Raw genomic sequence first — 14678 nt, 5'->3', positions numbered from 1 at the left:
TTATTTCTAACATTTTTCCAAATTATTGAGGGATTATTCTCCTTTGCTCTCATTGAATTTCATGTGGAAACTTGTTTAGACGTACTTTTTCTTTTTTGCTTTTGAAGATGCCTGTATTGGTTCCACTTTTGTTTTTCTCATGCATTGTTTTCACTGTTATTTTCCCTTTTACAGATCCTCGGCTGTTTTTATTGGTATATATGAACCTACCAAGCAGAAATTGCTTAAACTGTTTCCTGAAAATCTTAGTGCTTTTGCCCACCTGGTAAGATGCATTTTAGTTACATGTTTGTTATGTATATTCCATTAATCGAACTAGAGAAGTTGCACATTTTCCTTTCTTTCTTCTGGTCTCAATTCCATTATATGTTGCATTGGTTCTTGAACTTAATTTATCGTTAGCCCGGTTATGATTGCTTTTGTGCTTCATGTGCATTTTGTTCATCCGTTTCAATATTACAATATGTTCTTCTAGCACATTTTTGTGACAAATATTTTAAATATGGAGCCTTGCCGTGTGTTTTACATAAGCTAGATGCGCCTATGTGCGATTCCCGACTTATTTTTGGCGTGAATTGTGTTAAAGTACTGTAGTTGTATCAGGACCTGTTTTCCCTGAGTGATAGCTGATATGTGAGCAGATGTTGTTGCTGTTTATGAGATTTGTTGGCTATGGGAATTCAACGGCTTTTGAATTGGGACTGCTGCCTTTATTCAGATACTTTTTGTTACTTGAGGTAGGATTTTAAGTTTAAAACAAGGGTACCTGGGGCACGTAAAAGAGTATTCCACTTATGTTTTATTTTGATTGCATGGATTTTCAATTGGATGCATTATTTTCTAGCTTTCTAAAAATTTTCGGGAAGTTTTCTCTTTGTTCCTGCATGTAGCGTGGGTCTTTTCATTGACTTTTTTCTTTTAGAGGTAGACCTAAAAAGACTTGGTTAGAAAATAGAAATGCCCATCCTTTATTAGATTTAAATGAGAATATAACTCTTAACATGGCACAACGGAGAAAAATGATTCATGTAGCCGACCCCACGTAATATTTTTTTTTGAAGGAATGCAAATTGCATTAAAAAAAATAACTATTACAAACTAGAAGGAAAAAAAAACACTAAACAAGCCCTTTGAAACTATGATAATGGATATGTGGTTTATTAATTTCCATTTTAAATCCATTGGGGTGATGGGGACACCAAATATTTAAACAACCTAAAAGGTTGGTTAGTATCCCAGAGTTCTCAAAAGATAAAAAATGACAACTAGTGAGAATCTCATATAACATTACAATGATTCCAAAAAGGCCAAGAAAACTAAAGGAAAAACCAAAAAGATAACACGAAACTAAATGAAGAATAAAAAAAACACCAAGTACAACCGCCAAAGCTCCTAAAGAACCTTCATCAACATCCTTTGTAGGCAAAGAATTCCAATCTATCTTCAGATTAGATATGAACTCCAGTACTTCCACATCTAAAGCAGCTGGCAATTGAAAATTCCAGCAATAATTAAGAAATATGTCTTCAAATAACTGATTGCAATATCCATGAATCAAGAAGACCAAAATAACCAAATCTGATTCATTGGGAACATATTCAATTAAGCAAAAAATGCAGACTTCCTTTTTCACAACCACAGTTCTGAAAAACACCAAAGCACGCATCTTAAAAGCCTCCTTCCCCAAGCCGGGCCATAATATCCATCATCTAGAAACAATGTTGAAAGAGTTACCTCCAACAGCCTTCAACTCAATCTTTCTTTTCCTAGGACAATCCTCAATAGGTCCTAAGAATTTAAGTTGTTTAGTGTTTTTCTGTATAACACTAAACAAGCTCAACTCCTTATTACTATCAATAACAGAAATAAAATTAGGAACATCATGCTTGGAAGAAGAATCCAATTCTTTAAGCTGTAAACCTACTCCAATATCCTTAACTTCAGAAATCGCAACAATTTCTTCAGCATCAGGAACTACCGCTTCCACCCTGGAGCTATCATCCTCGGTAATTAGAGTTTCACCATCTAATACTTCAGGTTCAGATAAACACTTCTCCTTTTAAGTAGAATTTTTGAAATCAACAACAGAGTCAACTCTAACAAATGGTTCTTTGAACAATATAGAATCAGGAATACACCCTTCAACACCCAATCACAACTATAGCCATATCATTCAAATTGTCTTGAGATAACAGATTAAACATGTTGGAAGAGGGCATCGTCACATCAACATTCTGCAATTGAGACTTCACAGAAAACTTCTGATTCAAAGAATCAACCTTTTTGACACCATTTCCAAAATTTCTATTGTGTTTTTTAAATTTCACATGCATCCAAGAACCATACATATTATCAGAAATATTTACACCAGGATTCACCTCCAATACCTTCGCAGTCTTTTTAGAAGCCGAAACAAATCCGTTGCAGTCATTACTCTTTACTTCTTTAACGCCATTCATTCGACCTTCAATATTTACATCAGGACACATTCCAACAACATGACCTAGCTTGCCACATTTGAAACAAAAAGAAGAGATCTTTTCATATTTCACTTTCTGAAAGAATTTACTATATAAACCTTCAATCCAAACTCCATGAGATAACTTAGAGCCCAGGTCAATACGAATACATGCTTTAGCAAATTCTCACCTACCCCACTTAAACATGTTTCTATCTAAAAACATAGGAACTCCTATCTTGGAAACAATCTTAGAAACATTAATCTAATCTCAACAATATAAAGGTAAATGGGGCAACCGAATCCAAATAGAAGAGGATAATCCTTTCAACGAAATAGGGGAAAATATTGGCGTCCACTTATCCATCCCAATAACGTGACCTCCCACATACCACGGTCCTCCACTAAAAACTTCTTCCATAGCTTGAGATGAATGAAAAGAACACAATATCCAATCAAGTCCCAATGAAGTAAGATGAAAACTACCAAATTTACTCCATTGACGCCTCAATTCAATACTACAAAGAGAAAAAGGAACTTTTTTTACCAAAAACCTTTACCACAAGCGACTTCTACAGTAATTGATAATTTTCTCTTTCCTTTTGAACATTTATTTTAATAACATTAACATCTAATTCCACATTATTTACTATGATATGTTGATTATTAACCCACACATTTCCATACTTATGGGTATCGGCATTATCCTTTTTAGAATTAATTTTAGAATACAAACCCTTAACTGCTAGATTTGAATTCAAAATTTCCTGATAAATCGGTAAGATCTCCTGATTTTCCGGAATAACAGGAGGAATAAAAAAACGTTTAACTTTTAAATCAAAACCTATACATGACGAAGCTTCACAGTCATTTGCTTGAGCTTCAGATACAACATCCTTCAATGCTGATGAATGAAATTCCTTATGAGATATCATCTTCTCCTTCTCACTTGAGATTTGAGCAGATAAAATACCTTTTTTGATTCCTTCCATCGGGATTGGATCGCAAGCAGCTGGAATGCGTCTTTCATTAATAACCAAAGGACGTAGTTTAAAATTTACCTTACAGAAATAATCCTGATTACCGGTAATTCTGCCTTTGGATGCCCAACGAAGGTTAGGATTCCTAGCATAAATGGGAATGGAGGTATTCCGGTCATCAAAAAAAGATGACCAGCGACCCTCCGCCACCATAATGGAACAAACCGGGAAATAAGGGAAGGAAATTTTTTAAATAAAAGCTGGAATCTTCTCTCACTAAAATCCAGCATTGTCTCTCACTAAAAGCGTCTCTCAGTTTGGCCAACCCCACGTAGTATGATAAAGGCTTGATGTTGTTGTTTTTATGAAATTTTAGTAATTAAATTGATTGTTTGTCAGACTTGAGACTATACTTTTTTATTGTGGTCTTACTTTCTGATCGAACGTGTGATTCTTTTATGATCCTGAATTTCTACGTTTGATTTCTATTTGACAACTAGATTTTTGTTTTCACAAACTTTATGAGTTTTTTGGTTTTCATCAACAAATATGAATATATGTTGAAATTGATATTCTATGAACTATGAATTTAGCCTTATTTGCTTTTTTTATGCATTCCAGGCATGATTTGATATTGGTAACCTTAAACCCCATACATCAAATTTGGCATCAATAAGGTCAATTAAAAGTATGGAAAAATAACTAGGCAATTAACTTATTATTAACTTGATGCAATTTAACTCAAATCGGGTAACTATGGGTCTAGACAACTACAACATGAGCATCACGAAGTTTAGGAAAATATTCTAACATTCACTGTGAGGTATAATTTTAAAAAAATTTCAAATTGTATCGGTTGCTTCAAATATTTCTTCTAATGTTATATTATGTAATTCTTAAATAGTCGAATTTGTTAAAACAAAATTAATTGATGTTCTTAAAATTATTGGTGAAATATTGATATTAATTCTACATTAACTACCATGAAACAATAACTTGAAGAAGAATAATATTTGCTATTAAGTGAAATTGAGGACCAACTGTATGATCAATTTTAAAATAATGAAGAAGATAATTATGACTTGTCTGAATACTATGTAAGATTTGAAATCTTTTAGCTAAAGGTTATGCCTCTTGATCATTATGTTCCAATTATTTCTGTTATTAAGGTTTTATCAATTAAATTAGGGCAAAGAAAGGTAAAGTGCATCAAAAATATGTTAGACCGGCCCAATTTGAATTAGGGGATTCAATTAAATATTGCTTTGGAGGGAACAACTCAATTAAATATTGCTTTGGGAGGGAACAACTCAATTAAATATTGCTTTGGGAGGGAAAATTTGAATTAGGAGTTGTTTTGGGATTTTGTAATCTTCTTTGCTTTAAATAGATTATCTTGTAAGGGTTAGGGTTTCATCTTGAATTTGACTGAAATTTGAGATACTTTAGGTTTAGGCTTTTGGGCTCTAGCGGCGTCCAGAGATTTGTGAGAGATAGATGCTCCTCTTGAATAGGGGATCAATTGTATCTTGGTATTTTTTTCCGTTCTATTTTATTTCTTCCAATAAAATTACTGTTTTTGTGGTTTTCTGTGAATTTTGGTAGAGAAAGCTCGTTGTTTTCCGAAGATTGATAGGAAATACTTGAGATCTAGAAGTGTTTCCTATCAAAATACTATATTAGGCATTGTAAAGAGCTTTAGATATTGAGGAATATTATAACTATTCTTTTGTTAATGATGAATTCCTCGTCTGGTCAAATCTAAAAATGTTGAATATATCTTGATTATTTCAGTTGTTTAAGTTAATCTTCCTCATCCTCCAGGAATTAGTTAGAATTTTTATCCATTAGCATGGATATTAGTGCTTTATTATCTTTATTATTTCCATCCTATTATGTTGCATTATTCATTAGTCATATATATGATTTTTATGACAATATTTATATGAAAATTTAGTATAACCATTGTTTAAAATTTCGTCATGAGGTGCGCCTCAGTGTAATTTGTACTCATAACACATTGAGGTACATGTCTCCTTACATTCAGGTGAGGTTTATACCTCACATTTTGTGAAGCTTACCTCACCACATTAACTTCAGAGGCGTGCCTCTTAGTTTTAGATCTTCTTAAGGTAAATAATATTTAAATATTACTATTCCTAATAAACCTTACTTACCCTAACACACCCACTCATGCTTGCAAGCCCACAGGAACTTGACATTTTTCTGCTCCATTAAAGCACCCATCAAGCTTATCTAGCCTTGACACTACTGTCGATCATCTTGACAGTTGTTTATGCCATCGCCGTCATCCCCTCGTCCTAGCTATGTTTCCCTCTTTCAGAAAGATATCAATAATTATTATTGAGAAATGGTAGCTTTAGATCCATCATAATTTGCATGCTGGATATTGCCTTAATCGTCAATTTCAATATGCTAAGAACAAGTCAACCAATCTTGTGATTAGGTTTGGATTGTACATTTGCATGAATAGTTTAATTGCTAACTCAATTTATATAGCAAATGTTGATATGGAACTTGTACCTTTTAGGAATATGGAAAGCTTCTTTAGACTATAACAAGCTAAAGATATAGTTGCAAAATATTCTCATGTTAATTTTAATCAGTTGATTTCTTGTTTAAAATAAGAATGTACCTTCCAAATTCTAAATTTTTAAGTTTTACTTCAGTTAATTTTAATTGATTGGTGAATCCAATTTGGTGATGACACTCTAGAGCTATAACATTTTTCTATTAATGTGTTGGGGCTTATATGCTTGTCATTTGGATATGAGGTGCAGCTGGAGCACATATAATTAAGTACCCACACAAAGGAGAAACCGTCTATCGACCTTAAGAATGAATTTATTGGTTTGCTGTTAGGAAATACTTGAGTTCGCAAGTAATATAGGAGAAAATACTTGAGTTCGCAAGCAACCCTAGCAATAATTGAACAATGAGAAAACACAGAAGAAAGTGATGAAATCAACCCAAAATTAGTGGATTATATTAGGGAAATTCAAAGCAAACAAACACAAAGCAAAGATACAATTGATCCTCAATTCGAGAGGAGGGTCGTTCTCTGCCAATCTCTGGAAGAAATTCTAGAGCTCAAGACACTAAGAGAAAAACTCCCAAGTACATAATAATCATGCATAACCCTAACCCTAAACAAGCCATACTATTAATACATTAATTACCTAATTCAAACATCCCTAATTCAAATTTTCCCTCTCACCCTTGCCGCCTAATCCTCTGTCCTCCAATTGCTCCTAGTGGGACCCACTAGTGTCGGTGATAAGCTCCAAAGGAGGCGGAACATGTCCGCCTCCTATAGACTTGAGCCGGCTAGGCCGGTTCAGGATGAACTGACCTAACAATACCGCCCTCCCAAAGGATCAATCTGTCCTTAAGGTGAAAATGAGGAAACTGCTGTTTCACTCTCTCGTATAGTTCTAATGTGGTATCATAGTCAGACAGATTCTTACACTTGATTAGCACTTCCTTAGCTCCATCTTCTTTATGGCGAACCTCCATCAATTTTAAGGGTTCCAAAATAACCTCCAAATCCTCAGTAAGTGTTGTCGGTAACTCCGAGCTGGCTGTTTAATCTCCAATGGCTCTTCTCAACTGCGATACATGAAAAACCAGATGAATAGTCGTTGTTGGTGGTAGTTTCAGCCGATATGCTACCACTCTAATCTTTTCCAATATTACATAAGGTCCAAATTATCTTGGGGCAAGCTTCTCATTTCTCCTCTTGGTGGCTGCCTTCTGTCTGTATGGTCAGAGCTTCAAGAACACCCTCTCTCCTACTTCGAACTAGATGTCCTTCCTATGCCCATCAGCTTGTTTCTTCATAATCTATTGAGCTCTCAGTAGATGTTTCTTCAACTATTCTAACACTCTATCCCTCTACCCTAAGTATTCTTGCATTGAAGAAACTAGAGTACTGCTACTCCCAAAGTGCACCAAATGAGGAGGATCCCTTCCATACAACACCTTGAATGGGGTTATTTGAGAAGCATAATGGAAAGAGGTTTTTTATCAGTACTCAGCCCATGATAGCCACTTGGACTATACCTTGGGTGTCTCCATCACAATGCATCTCAGGTAGGTCTTCAAGCTCTTGTTAACCACTTATATTTGGCCATCCGTCTGTGGGTGGTAAGCGGTGCTCTTCTTCAGAACTGTCTCCTATAACTTGAACAACTCTCTCCAAAAGTGGCTGATGAACACCTTATTTCTATTTGATACTATTGTCTTTGGTACCCTATGCAATCTGACCACCTCTTTGATGAAAGCTGAAACCACTATCACCGTAGTGTAAGGATGTTGGAGGGGGATGAAATGAGCATACTTTCTCAATCTATCCACCTCCACCAAAATCATCTTGAAGCCTTCTGAACGGGGTAGCCCATCTATGAAGTCTATAGATATCTCCTCCCATACTCGTCCCGGTAATCCCAACGGCTGTATTAGTGCCCCTGGAAATATAGCTAGGTATTTATTTCTCTGACAAATCTCACACTTGACCACCATCTTCTCTACGTCTATATGCATTCACTTCTAGTAAAGCTCTGAAGTTAACCTCCTATATGTCTTCTAAACCCCTAAATGGCCCCCAATCATGCTTCCATGAAATTCCTGGAGTAAGTTTGGGATGCAGATTGAGGTCTGGGGCTTCACGAACCTCCCTTGATACAACAATATGTCCCCCTCCATTGAGTGCCCTGGGTGGCTACCACCTTCCCTCAGTAAATCTATCTTGATCTTTCCCAATTCCTGTTCCCTAGCGATCTCCTCTCTAATGGCCTCCCAATCCAGCATCAAAGGAATAGACATTGCCACTGTTTGTAGCTCCCCCATATATCTGGACAAAGCATCTGCCGCCTTGTTCTCCTCTCTTGGTCTTTATTGGATTTCAAAATCATAACCCAACAATTTGGATAGCCACCTCTGATGTTCTTCAGTCTCCATCCGCTGCTCCAAGTTTTTCAGGCTCCTCTGATCTATTCTGATAATGAAATGCCTACCTAACAGGTAGGGTCACCACTTCTAGATTGCTAAGACGATGACCATCAACTCCCTCTCATAGGCAACACCTTGCTGAAGTAGGCAATGGGTCGCCGATCCTGCATGAGTACTGTCCCCAATCCGTATCCTGAAGCATCTGTCTCCACTATGAAGGCCTGAGTGAAATCTGGTAGAGCTAAGATTGATATAATGGTAATAGAATTCTTTAGTTTCTCAAATGTTATTATGACTTCCTCTCCCTATAAGAATCCATCTTTCTTTAGATGCTCTGTTCTCTTGGAGAATTGAGAGTGTGAGTGTGAGAAGTCCTTGGAGAAGGCAAAGCATCACCCAACAGCCTTTAGGCTCTTGGTTTTTATCTAGCCGAACGCCCGGCCCCCATTTCCTGCACCAGCCGAGTGTCCCCCCCCCCCACCTCCACTGGCAGCCCCTACAGTCCACAAATTTCTGCCTCACCACTAACAACAAATGCCCTTTCACCTTCTCTTGTGACCCTTAATATTCCAACATTAAATGTACTTGAAACTTTAGTATTCCTAAGCATAATTAATGTGGAAATCAATTCAGATTTTCATTTAATTTTTGGGATATCCAAACAACCTTTCCATTTTCCGAAGATTTTCAATTAATTTGTGGGATTCCCAAATTACCTTTTATCTTCCCAATATTTTCATTTAATTTGTGGGATTTCCAAACCACCTTTTCATCTTCCCAAGCAACCCTCATTAAGTTTCAGCTTTTTCCCTTCCAAAGTCAAACATTATTTCCCCCTCTTGCCCATGCACAATTAATTACAATTCAAAGCTTAAAATTAATTGGTAAAACTTCTCTTAATTACTTTTTCCTAATCCTTAGCCTACCCACTCCTCTTCCCATGTACTTCCATTAATTCCCAAGCAATTCATTAAGCTTCACTTAATGTTTCCTTGACTACCTTCCCATTTACCACGCTTGTCGACCCCTTCCCCTTCCCTCTTCCACTTCATTTCTTCTCCAAGTGATTACTTTTCTCTCCCAGATCAACCACACTCAAGGGAGAAAACAATGAGCATTCATATTTATATTTAGCCAACATCAAGGAGGAATCCCATAGAAATATGAGATCATTTTGCAAGAGACGCAAGTTATGAAGATAGCATCAAGGAGCTCAACTACGTCATTATTGAGCTAAGTATCTAAACCATTCTCCTTAATTATTCTCCTCTTAGTCAGATATTTGATTAGCCTTCCTTCTTGGTAACATCGTTGCAAGTTTATTATTTTATCCATTCTTAGTTCTACTTAAATTTGAGAGAAATGACCTCACTTGAATTGTCTTTTGTTGAATGTTGTGCTTGTGCCGATTTACATGAGTTATGTCTTAATTATCTTATCTTTTGCAATGTCAAGCCATTACATGCAAGTGTTCAAGTAACTTCACATGTTTCTAATTCAAATAGCCTACCGTTCATATTGTTTTGCATGTTTATGTTGTTGCGTTTTAATTAATTCTTGCAATAATTCTCTCTTTGCAGGACTTGATCATTCAATCCTGCATCAATTGGTATCAGAGCATGGTTGCCTAGTTGCATGTGCTAGGATCCATCCTATTTATCTTCATTATAGCATCTAGTTGCTTTTCTACATCAACATATCATTGATCTTATTTGTGTGTCATTTTTTTGCGAAGTTTAGGTGCTGTCCTCTTTCCTTTAGCATCTACTATGTCACCAAGTTGTCATCCCATGGACGCTGAACAGTTGCAGCGAACTCTAGATGTTTTGGTAGGTTAAATAGGCAACTTAACTCAACAAGTTAGGGCTAACCAAGCCGATGCTATGAATTTCATTGGCTCACAACGGAAAGGCTTAACAATCTGGATAGGGTAAGGATTATGCCTTCACTCTACATGCCGTCTAAAATTCCATCAATGGTTGGTGATGACTTGAACCCTAATGATGGATAACCACCTGTCCCCCCTCCTCCACAACAACCTAGGTATAACCAAAACCCCCCTCCTTGTCATAACCCTATTGTTTTGCTAGGGAGTGCCCCCAACACATGGTGGACACCCACTCTGCTCCTATTGATCGACCATACCTTGAGCACCCCCATGGTCATGATCCCATGCATGATCTTGATGTTTCCTTTGCTGAAAAACATTAGGGTTGATGCTCCCACATTTGATGGCAACCTGGATCCCCAGATCTTTTTAGATTGGATTAAGGGTATGGATAGTTTCTTCAAATGGTACAACATCTCAGAAGAAAAGTAAGTAAGATTTGTGAAAATGAAACTGATCGGGAGAGCTAGTCAATTTTGGACCAACTTAGAAAACCTTCTGGAATCTCGAGGAGAGTATCCTATAACTGATTGGAGAGCCATGAAGAGAGAACTAAGGCAGAAATACCTCCCACCTTATTTCCCGAGACTCTTGGATAGGTGGAATAGATTGACTTAGGGCAACAAATCTGTAAAGGATTACATTACATCATTCAATGAGTTCATGATCCGTTGCAGTGGTGAGACCACCTCCACTCCAGCACAAATCCTATCCATGTACCGTGCCGGTTTGCGTGAGGATCTCCGCAACGAACTATTTGCTAGAAACGTCACCACCTTGAAGAGTGCCTATAACATTGTTTTGGATTTGGAAGAGTCTAGGCCACATCCCTCTACTCGTCATATTGAGTCTAGACCCCCATTCAAACATCCTACTAGTTTGGCCCCACATACCCCATCTCCTCGACCAACCATTAGCTACCCTAATCGACCATCTTCTAGCACACCCCAAAGTCAACCTGACTTGAAAGGAAAATCACCTATGATAGATTAACCCAAGACCCATCCTAGAACTAAATGTTTTAGATGCCATGGGTATGGCCATATTGTTTCACAGTGTTTTAGTCCTCACCAGGTTACTATTATTGAAGAGAATACTGAAGCTGAAATTGATTTTGTTCACCAAGTAGATGATGAAAGTGAATATTTTGAGGATGTGGGTCACACTGAGGTCATCCAATGCATTCAAAGATTTGATCCATCTCCCCTCTCTGTAGTGAGATGTGCGTTATCTCAACCCGATCTGTTTATGACTGGCATAGAACAACCATTTTTCACACCTACACTAAGATCAAAAATATAATGTTGCAAAGTCATCATTGATAGCTGTAGCTGCATCAATGCTGTCTCTTCCAGCATGGTGACCCGCTTAGCCTTATATGCTGTTTCACACCCCAACCCTTATAAGGTAGATTGGGTCAACTCCACTACCTTGGAGGTGAGGGAAGGAAGCCTCATACCCATCTCCTTTTTTGATTATAAGGAGAATGTTTGGTGTGATATCCTCTTTATTGATGTGGGTCAGGTTATGTTGGCCCGCCCCTGATTTTTTGATAATGATGTCCACGTTTCTAGTTGTTCAAACATTTGTGTGTTTGAACATGGTGGCAAGAAGATCAAGCTCTTGCCTAGTCAGCCAAAATCTAAAGATGAACCTAAATCTAACCCTATAAAACCTAGTAAAGGGCTCAACCTTGTATCTTCCAAGATTATTGATTCATGTGTCGCCAAAGGCGCACCCCTTTATGCCTCGGTGGATGAACATGTGAAAGATTGAGATTCTAAGTTGCCTATTGCTGAATTTGCCTATAATAATTATGTAAACCGTACAACGGGCCTAAGTCATTCTGAAATAGTTTATGGTTTTAAACCTAGACAACCCATAGATTTGATCCCTATGAATTGTATGTCCAGAGTTAGCGAGTCTGCATCTGCATTTGCATCCCATCTGCATGAATTGCATAAAGAGATTTCTACTAGAATTAATCAAAGCAATGCAACCTATAACTTTCAAGCTGATAGTAAGAATCGATTTTTGGGACATTTGAAATTGAGGACTATGTGATGATTCAGATTCATCCAAAATGGTTCCCGAAAGTGATTATTAGAAAACTGCATGCTAAGAGTGCCGAACTATTCAAGGTGATAAAGAAGATTAATGATAATGCTTATGTGGTAGTCCCACCAGAATTTGGCATAAGTCCCTCCTTCAACATAGAGGATCTAGTAGCTTATGAGGGCCATGATTTTAACCCACCAAATCTGTTTATTGAGCCTGTGTGAACCCACCCACTGAGCACCCTAGCCTACCTCCACTTCCAAAATTACCGACATCAACCCAAGCGGATAAAATTGACACTAACTTGAATGATGAAATGATATCTACTTTGGATGGAGGACATCATAGATATCTAGTTAGATGGAAGAATAAATCAGAGACGGAAGATACTTGGCTTGATAGAGAGGAGCTACAAAAGATTAATCCAGACTTATTGGAGATGTACGAGAGTTCACGCTCTGCTGACTCGACAGGGTCGAGTTTTCTCCTATCCCGGGAAAATGATGACGACATCGGACCATGTAGAGTCTATCGTAGGAGAGACCGACGATCTACGACCGTGATTGTGTCATTATATTTCTAGTTTTTGTTTTTTGTATGAGTCTTATTTATGTTATTAGATTGTTCCCTGTTTTTCCCCTCTTAGTTGTTTATGTTGTGGTTGTTGTGGGGTATGGTTGTTATTTATTTCCTGTTTTGCCCTCTACTTATGTGATGTGTCATGACTATTGTTATCTTTTGGTTTTTCCCTTTATTTGGGCCTATTATATGGCTCCACCTTCTCATGTAATGTTATGATGTTTATGTTATAAAATTCTGATTTTGTGTGATCTTGTTCTCTTGGAGAATTGAGAGTGTGATTGTGAGAAGTCCTTGGAGAAGGCAAAGCATCACCCAACAGCCTTTGGGCTCTTGGTTTTTATATAGTCGAGCTCCCAAGTCCCAACCGCCATTTCTTGTACCAGCCGAGCATCTCCCACCTCCACTAGCAGCCCCTGCAGTCCACAAAATTATGTCTCACCACCAATAGCAAATGCCCTTTCACATTCTCTTGTGACCCTTAATATTCCAATATTAAATGTACTTGAACCCTTAGTATTCCCAAGCATAATTAATGTGGAAATCAATTCGGATTTTCATTCAATTTGTGGGATTTCCAAAAAACCTTTACATCTTCCCAAGAATTTTCAATTAATTTGTGGGATTTCCGAACCACCTTTCCATCTTCCCAAGATTTTCATTTAAGTTGTGGGATTTTCAAACAACCTTTTCATCTTCCCAAGCAACCCTCATTAAGTTTCAATTTTTCTCCTTACATAGCCAAACATTAATTCCTCCACTTACCCATGCACAATTAATTACAATTCAAAGCTTGTAATTAATTGGTCAAACTTCCCTTAATTACTTTTTCCTAATCCCTACCCTACCCACTCGACTTCCCATGTGATGCCATTAATTCCCAAGCAATTCCCTAAGCTCCACTTAATATCGCCTTGACTACATTCCCCTTTGCCAAGCTGTCCGACCCCTTCCCATTCCCTCTTTCACTTCATTTCTTCTCCAAGTGACTACTTTTCTCTCCCATACCAGCCACACTCAAGGGAGAAAACAATGATTATTCACATTTAAATTCAGCCAACATCAAGGAGGAATCCCATAAAAATCTGAGAGTATTTTGCAAGAGAAGCATGTATATGAAGCAACGATTAAAAAGGCGGAAGAGGCGTACGCACTAAGGCGCGACTTAAGGCGAGGCAAAGCATTTGCGCGTTGAGGCTTACGCCTTGTTGGATTCGGCGGAGCGTGCCCTTTGCCAAGCGGTGCATGCTTGGTATGCTCGGTATTGAGCATATACAACAAGCAGAATTTCAAAATTACTCTTATAATATAATTTTGTTCAGGGGGCGCTGCCCCCGGAAACCTTCGCAGGGGCGCTGCCCCTTGACCCAGCGACCTGACCGGGGGCAGCGCCCCCTTGGACCCCCGGCAGACTGGTATATTTTTGTATTCATGTTGTTTTATTATTGGTATTTGGTAGTACAAATAATTGTTAAAATATATCCTATTGTTAGCATGACTAGTGGCACAAGAAGGAAAGATCCTGCATGGAAATATGGAACTCAAGTTGAAGTGTCAGGCGAAGGTGCAAAGAAGGGATATGTTTACATGAAATGTAATTTCTGTGAGAAACGCATAACTGGTGGCGTCAAGAGATTGAAGGATCATCTAGCCTGCACTCATGTCAATGTGGGACCATGTGCAAAAGTTCCTAATGAGGTGAAAAAGGAATGTACAGATTATTTAAAGAAGTTTTCCACCACAA

General features: G+C 37.7%; 1 protein-coding gene across 3 annotated transcripts in view; it reads left to right on the top strand.

The window, feature by feature from the left end:
• The window catches only part of LOC110095246 (S-adenosylmethionine carrier 1, chloroplastic/mitochondrial), an 86086-nt gene that overhangs the window by 13125 nt on the left and 58283 nt on the right, over positions 1–14678 (top strand). For all 3 annotated transcript variants that reach the window (XM_028700119.1, XM_028700120.1, XM_028700118.1), the window contains exon 5: positions 175–265. In XM_028700119.1, the coding sequence (XP_028555952.1) occupies positions 175–265 (91 nt within the window). The remainder of the gene's footprint in view (positions 1–174; positions 266–14678) is intronic.

The sequence above is a fragment of the Dendrobium catenatum genome, unplaced genomic scaffold, assembly GCF_001605985.2.
Source record: "Dendrobium catenatum unplaced genomic scaffold, ASM160598v2 fragScaff_scaffold_1449, whole genome shotgun sequence".
NCBI classification, from domain to species: domain Eukaryota; kingdom Viridiplantae; phylum Streptophyta; class Magnoliopsida; order Asparagales; family Orchidaceae; genus Dendrobium; species Dendrobium catenatum.
The sequence above is the reverse complement of the archived record's forward strand: the minus strand, read 5'-3'. Positions and strand labels throughout refer to the sequence as shown.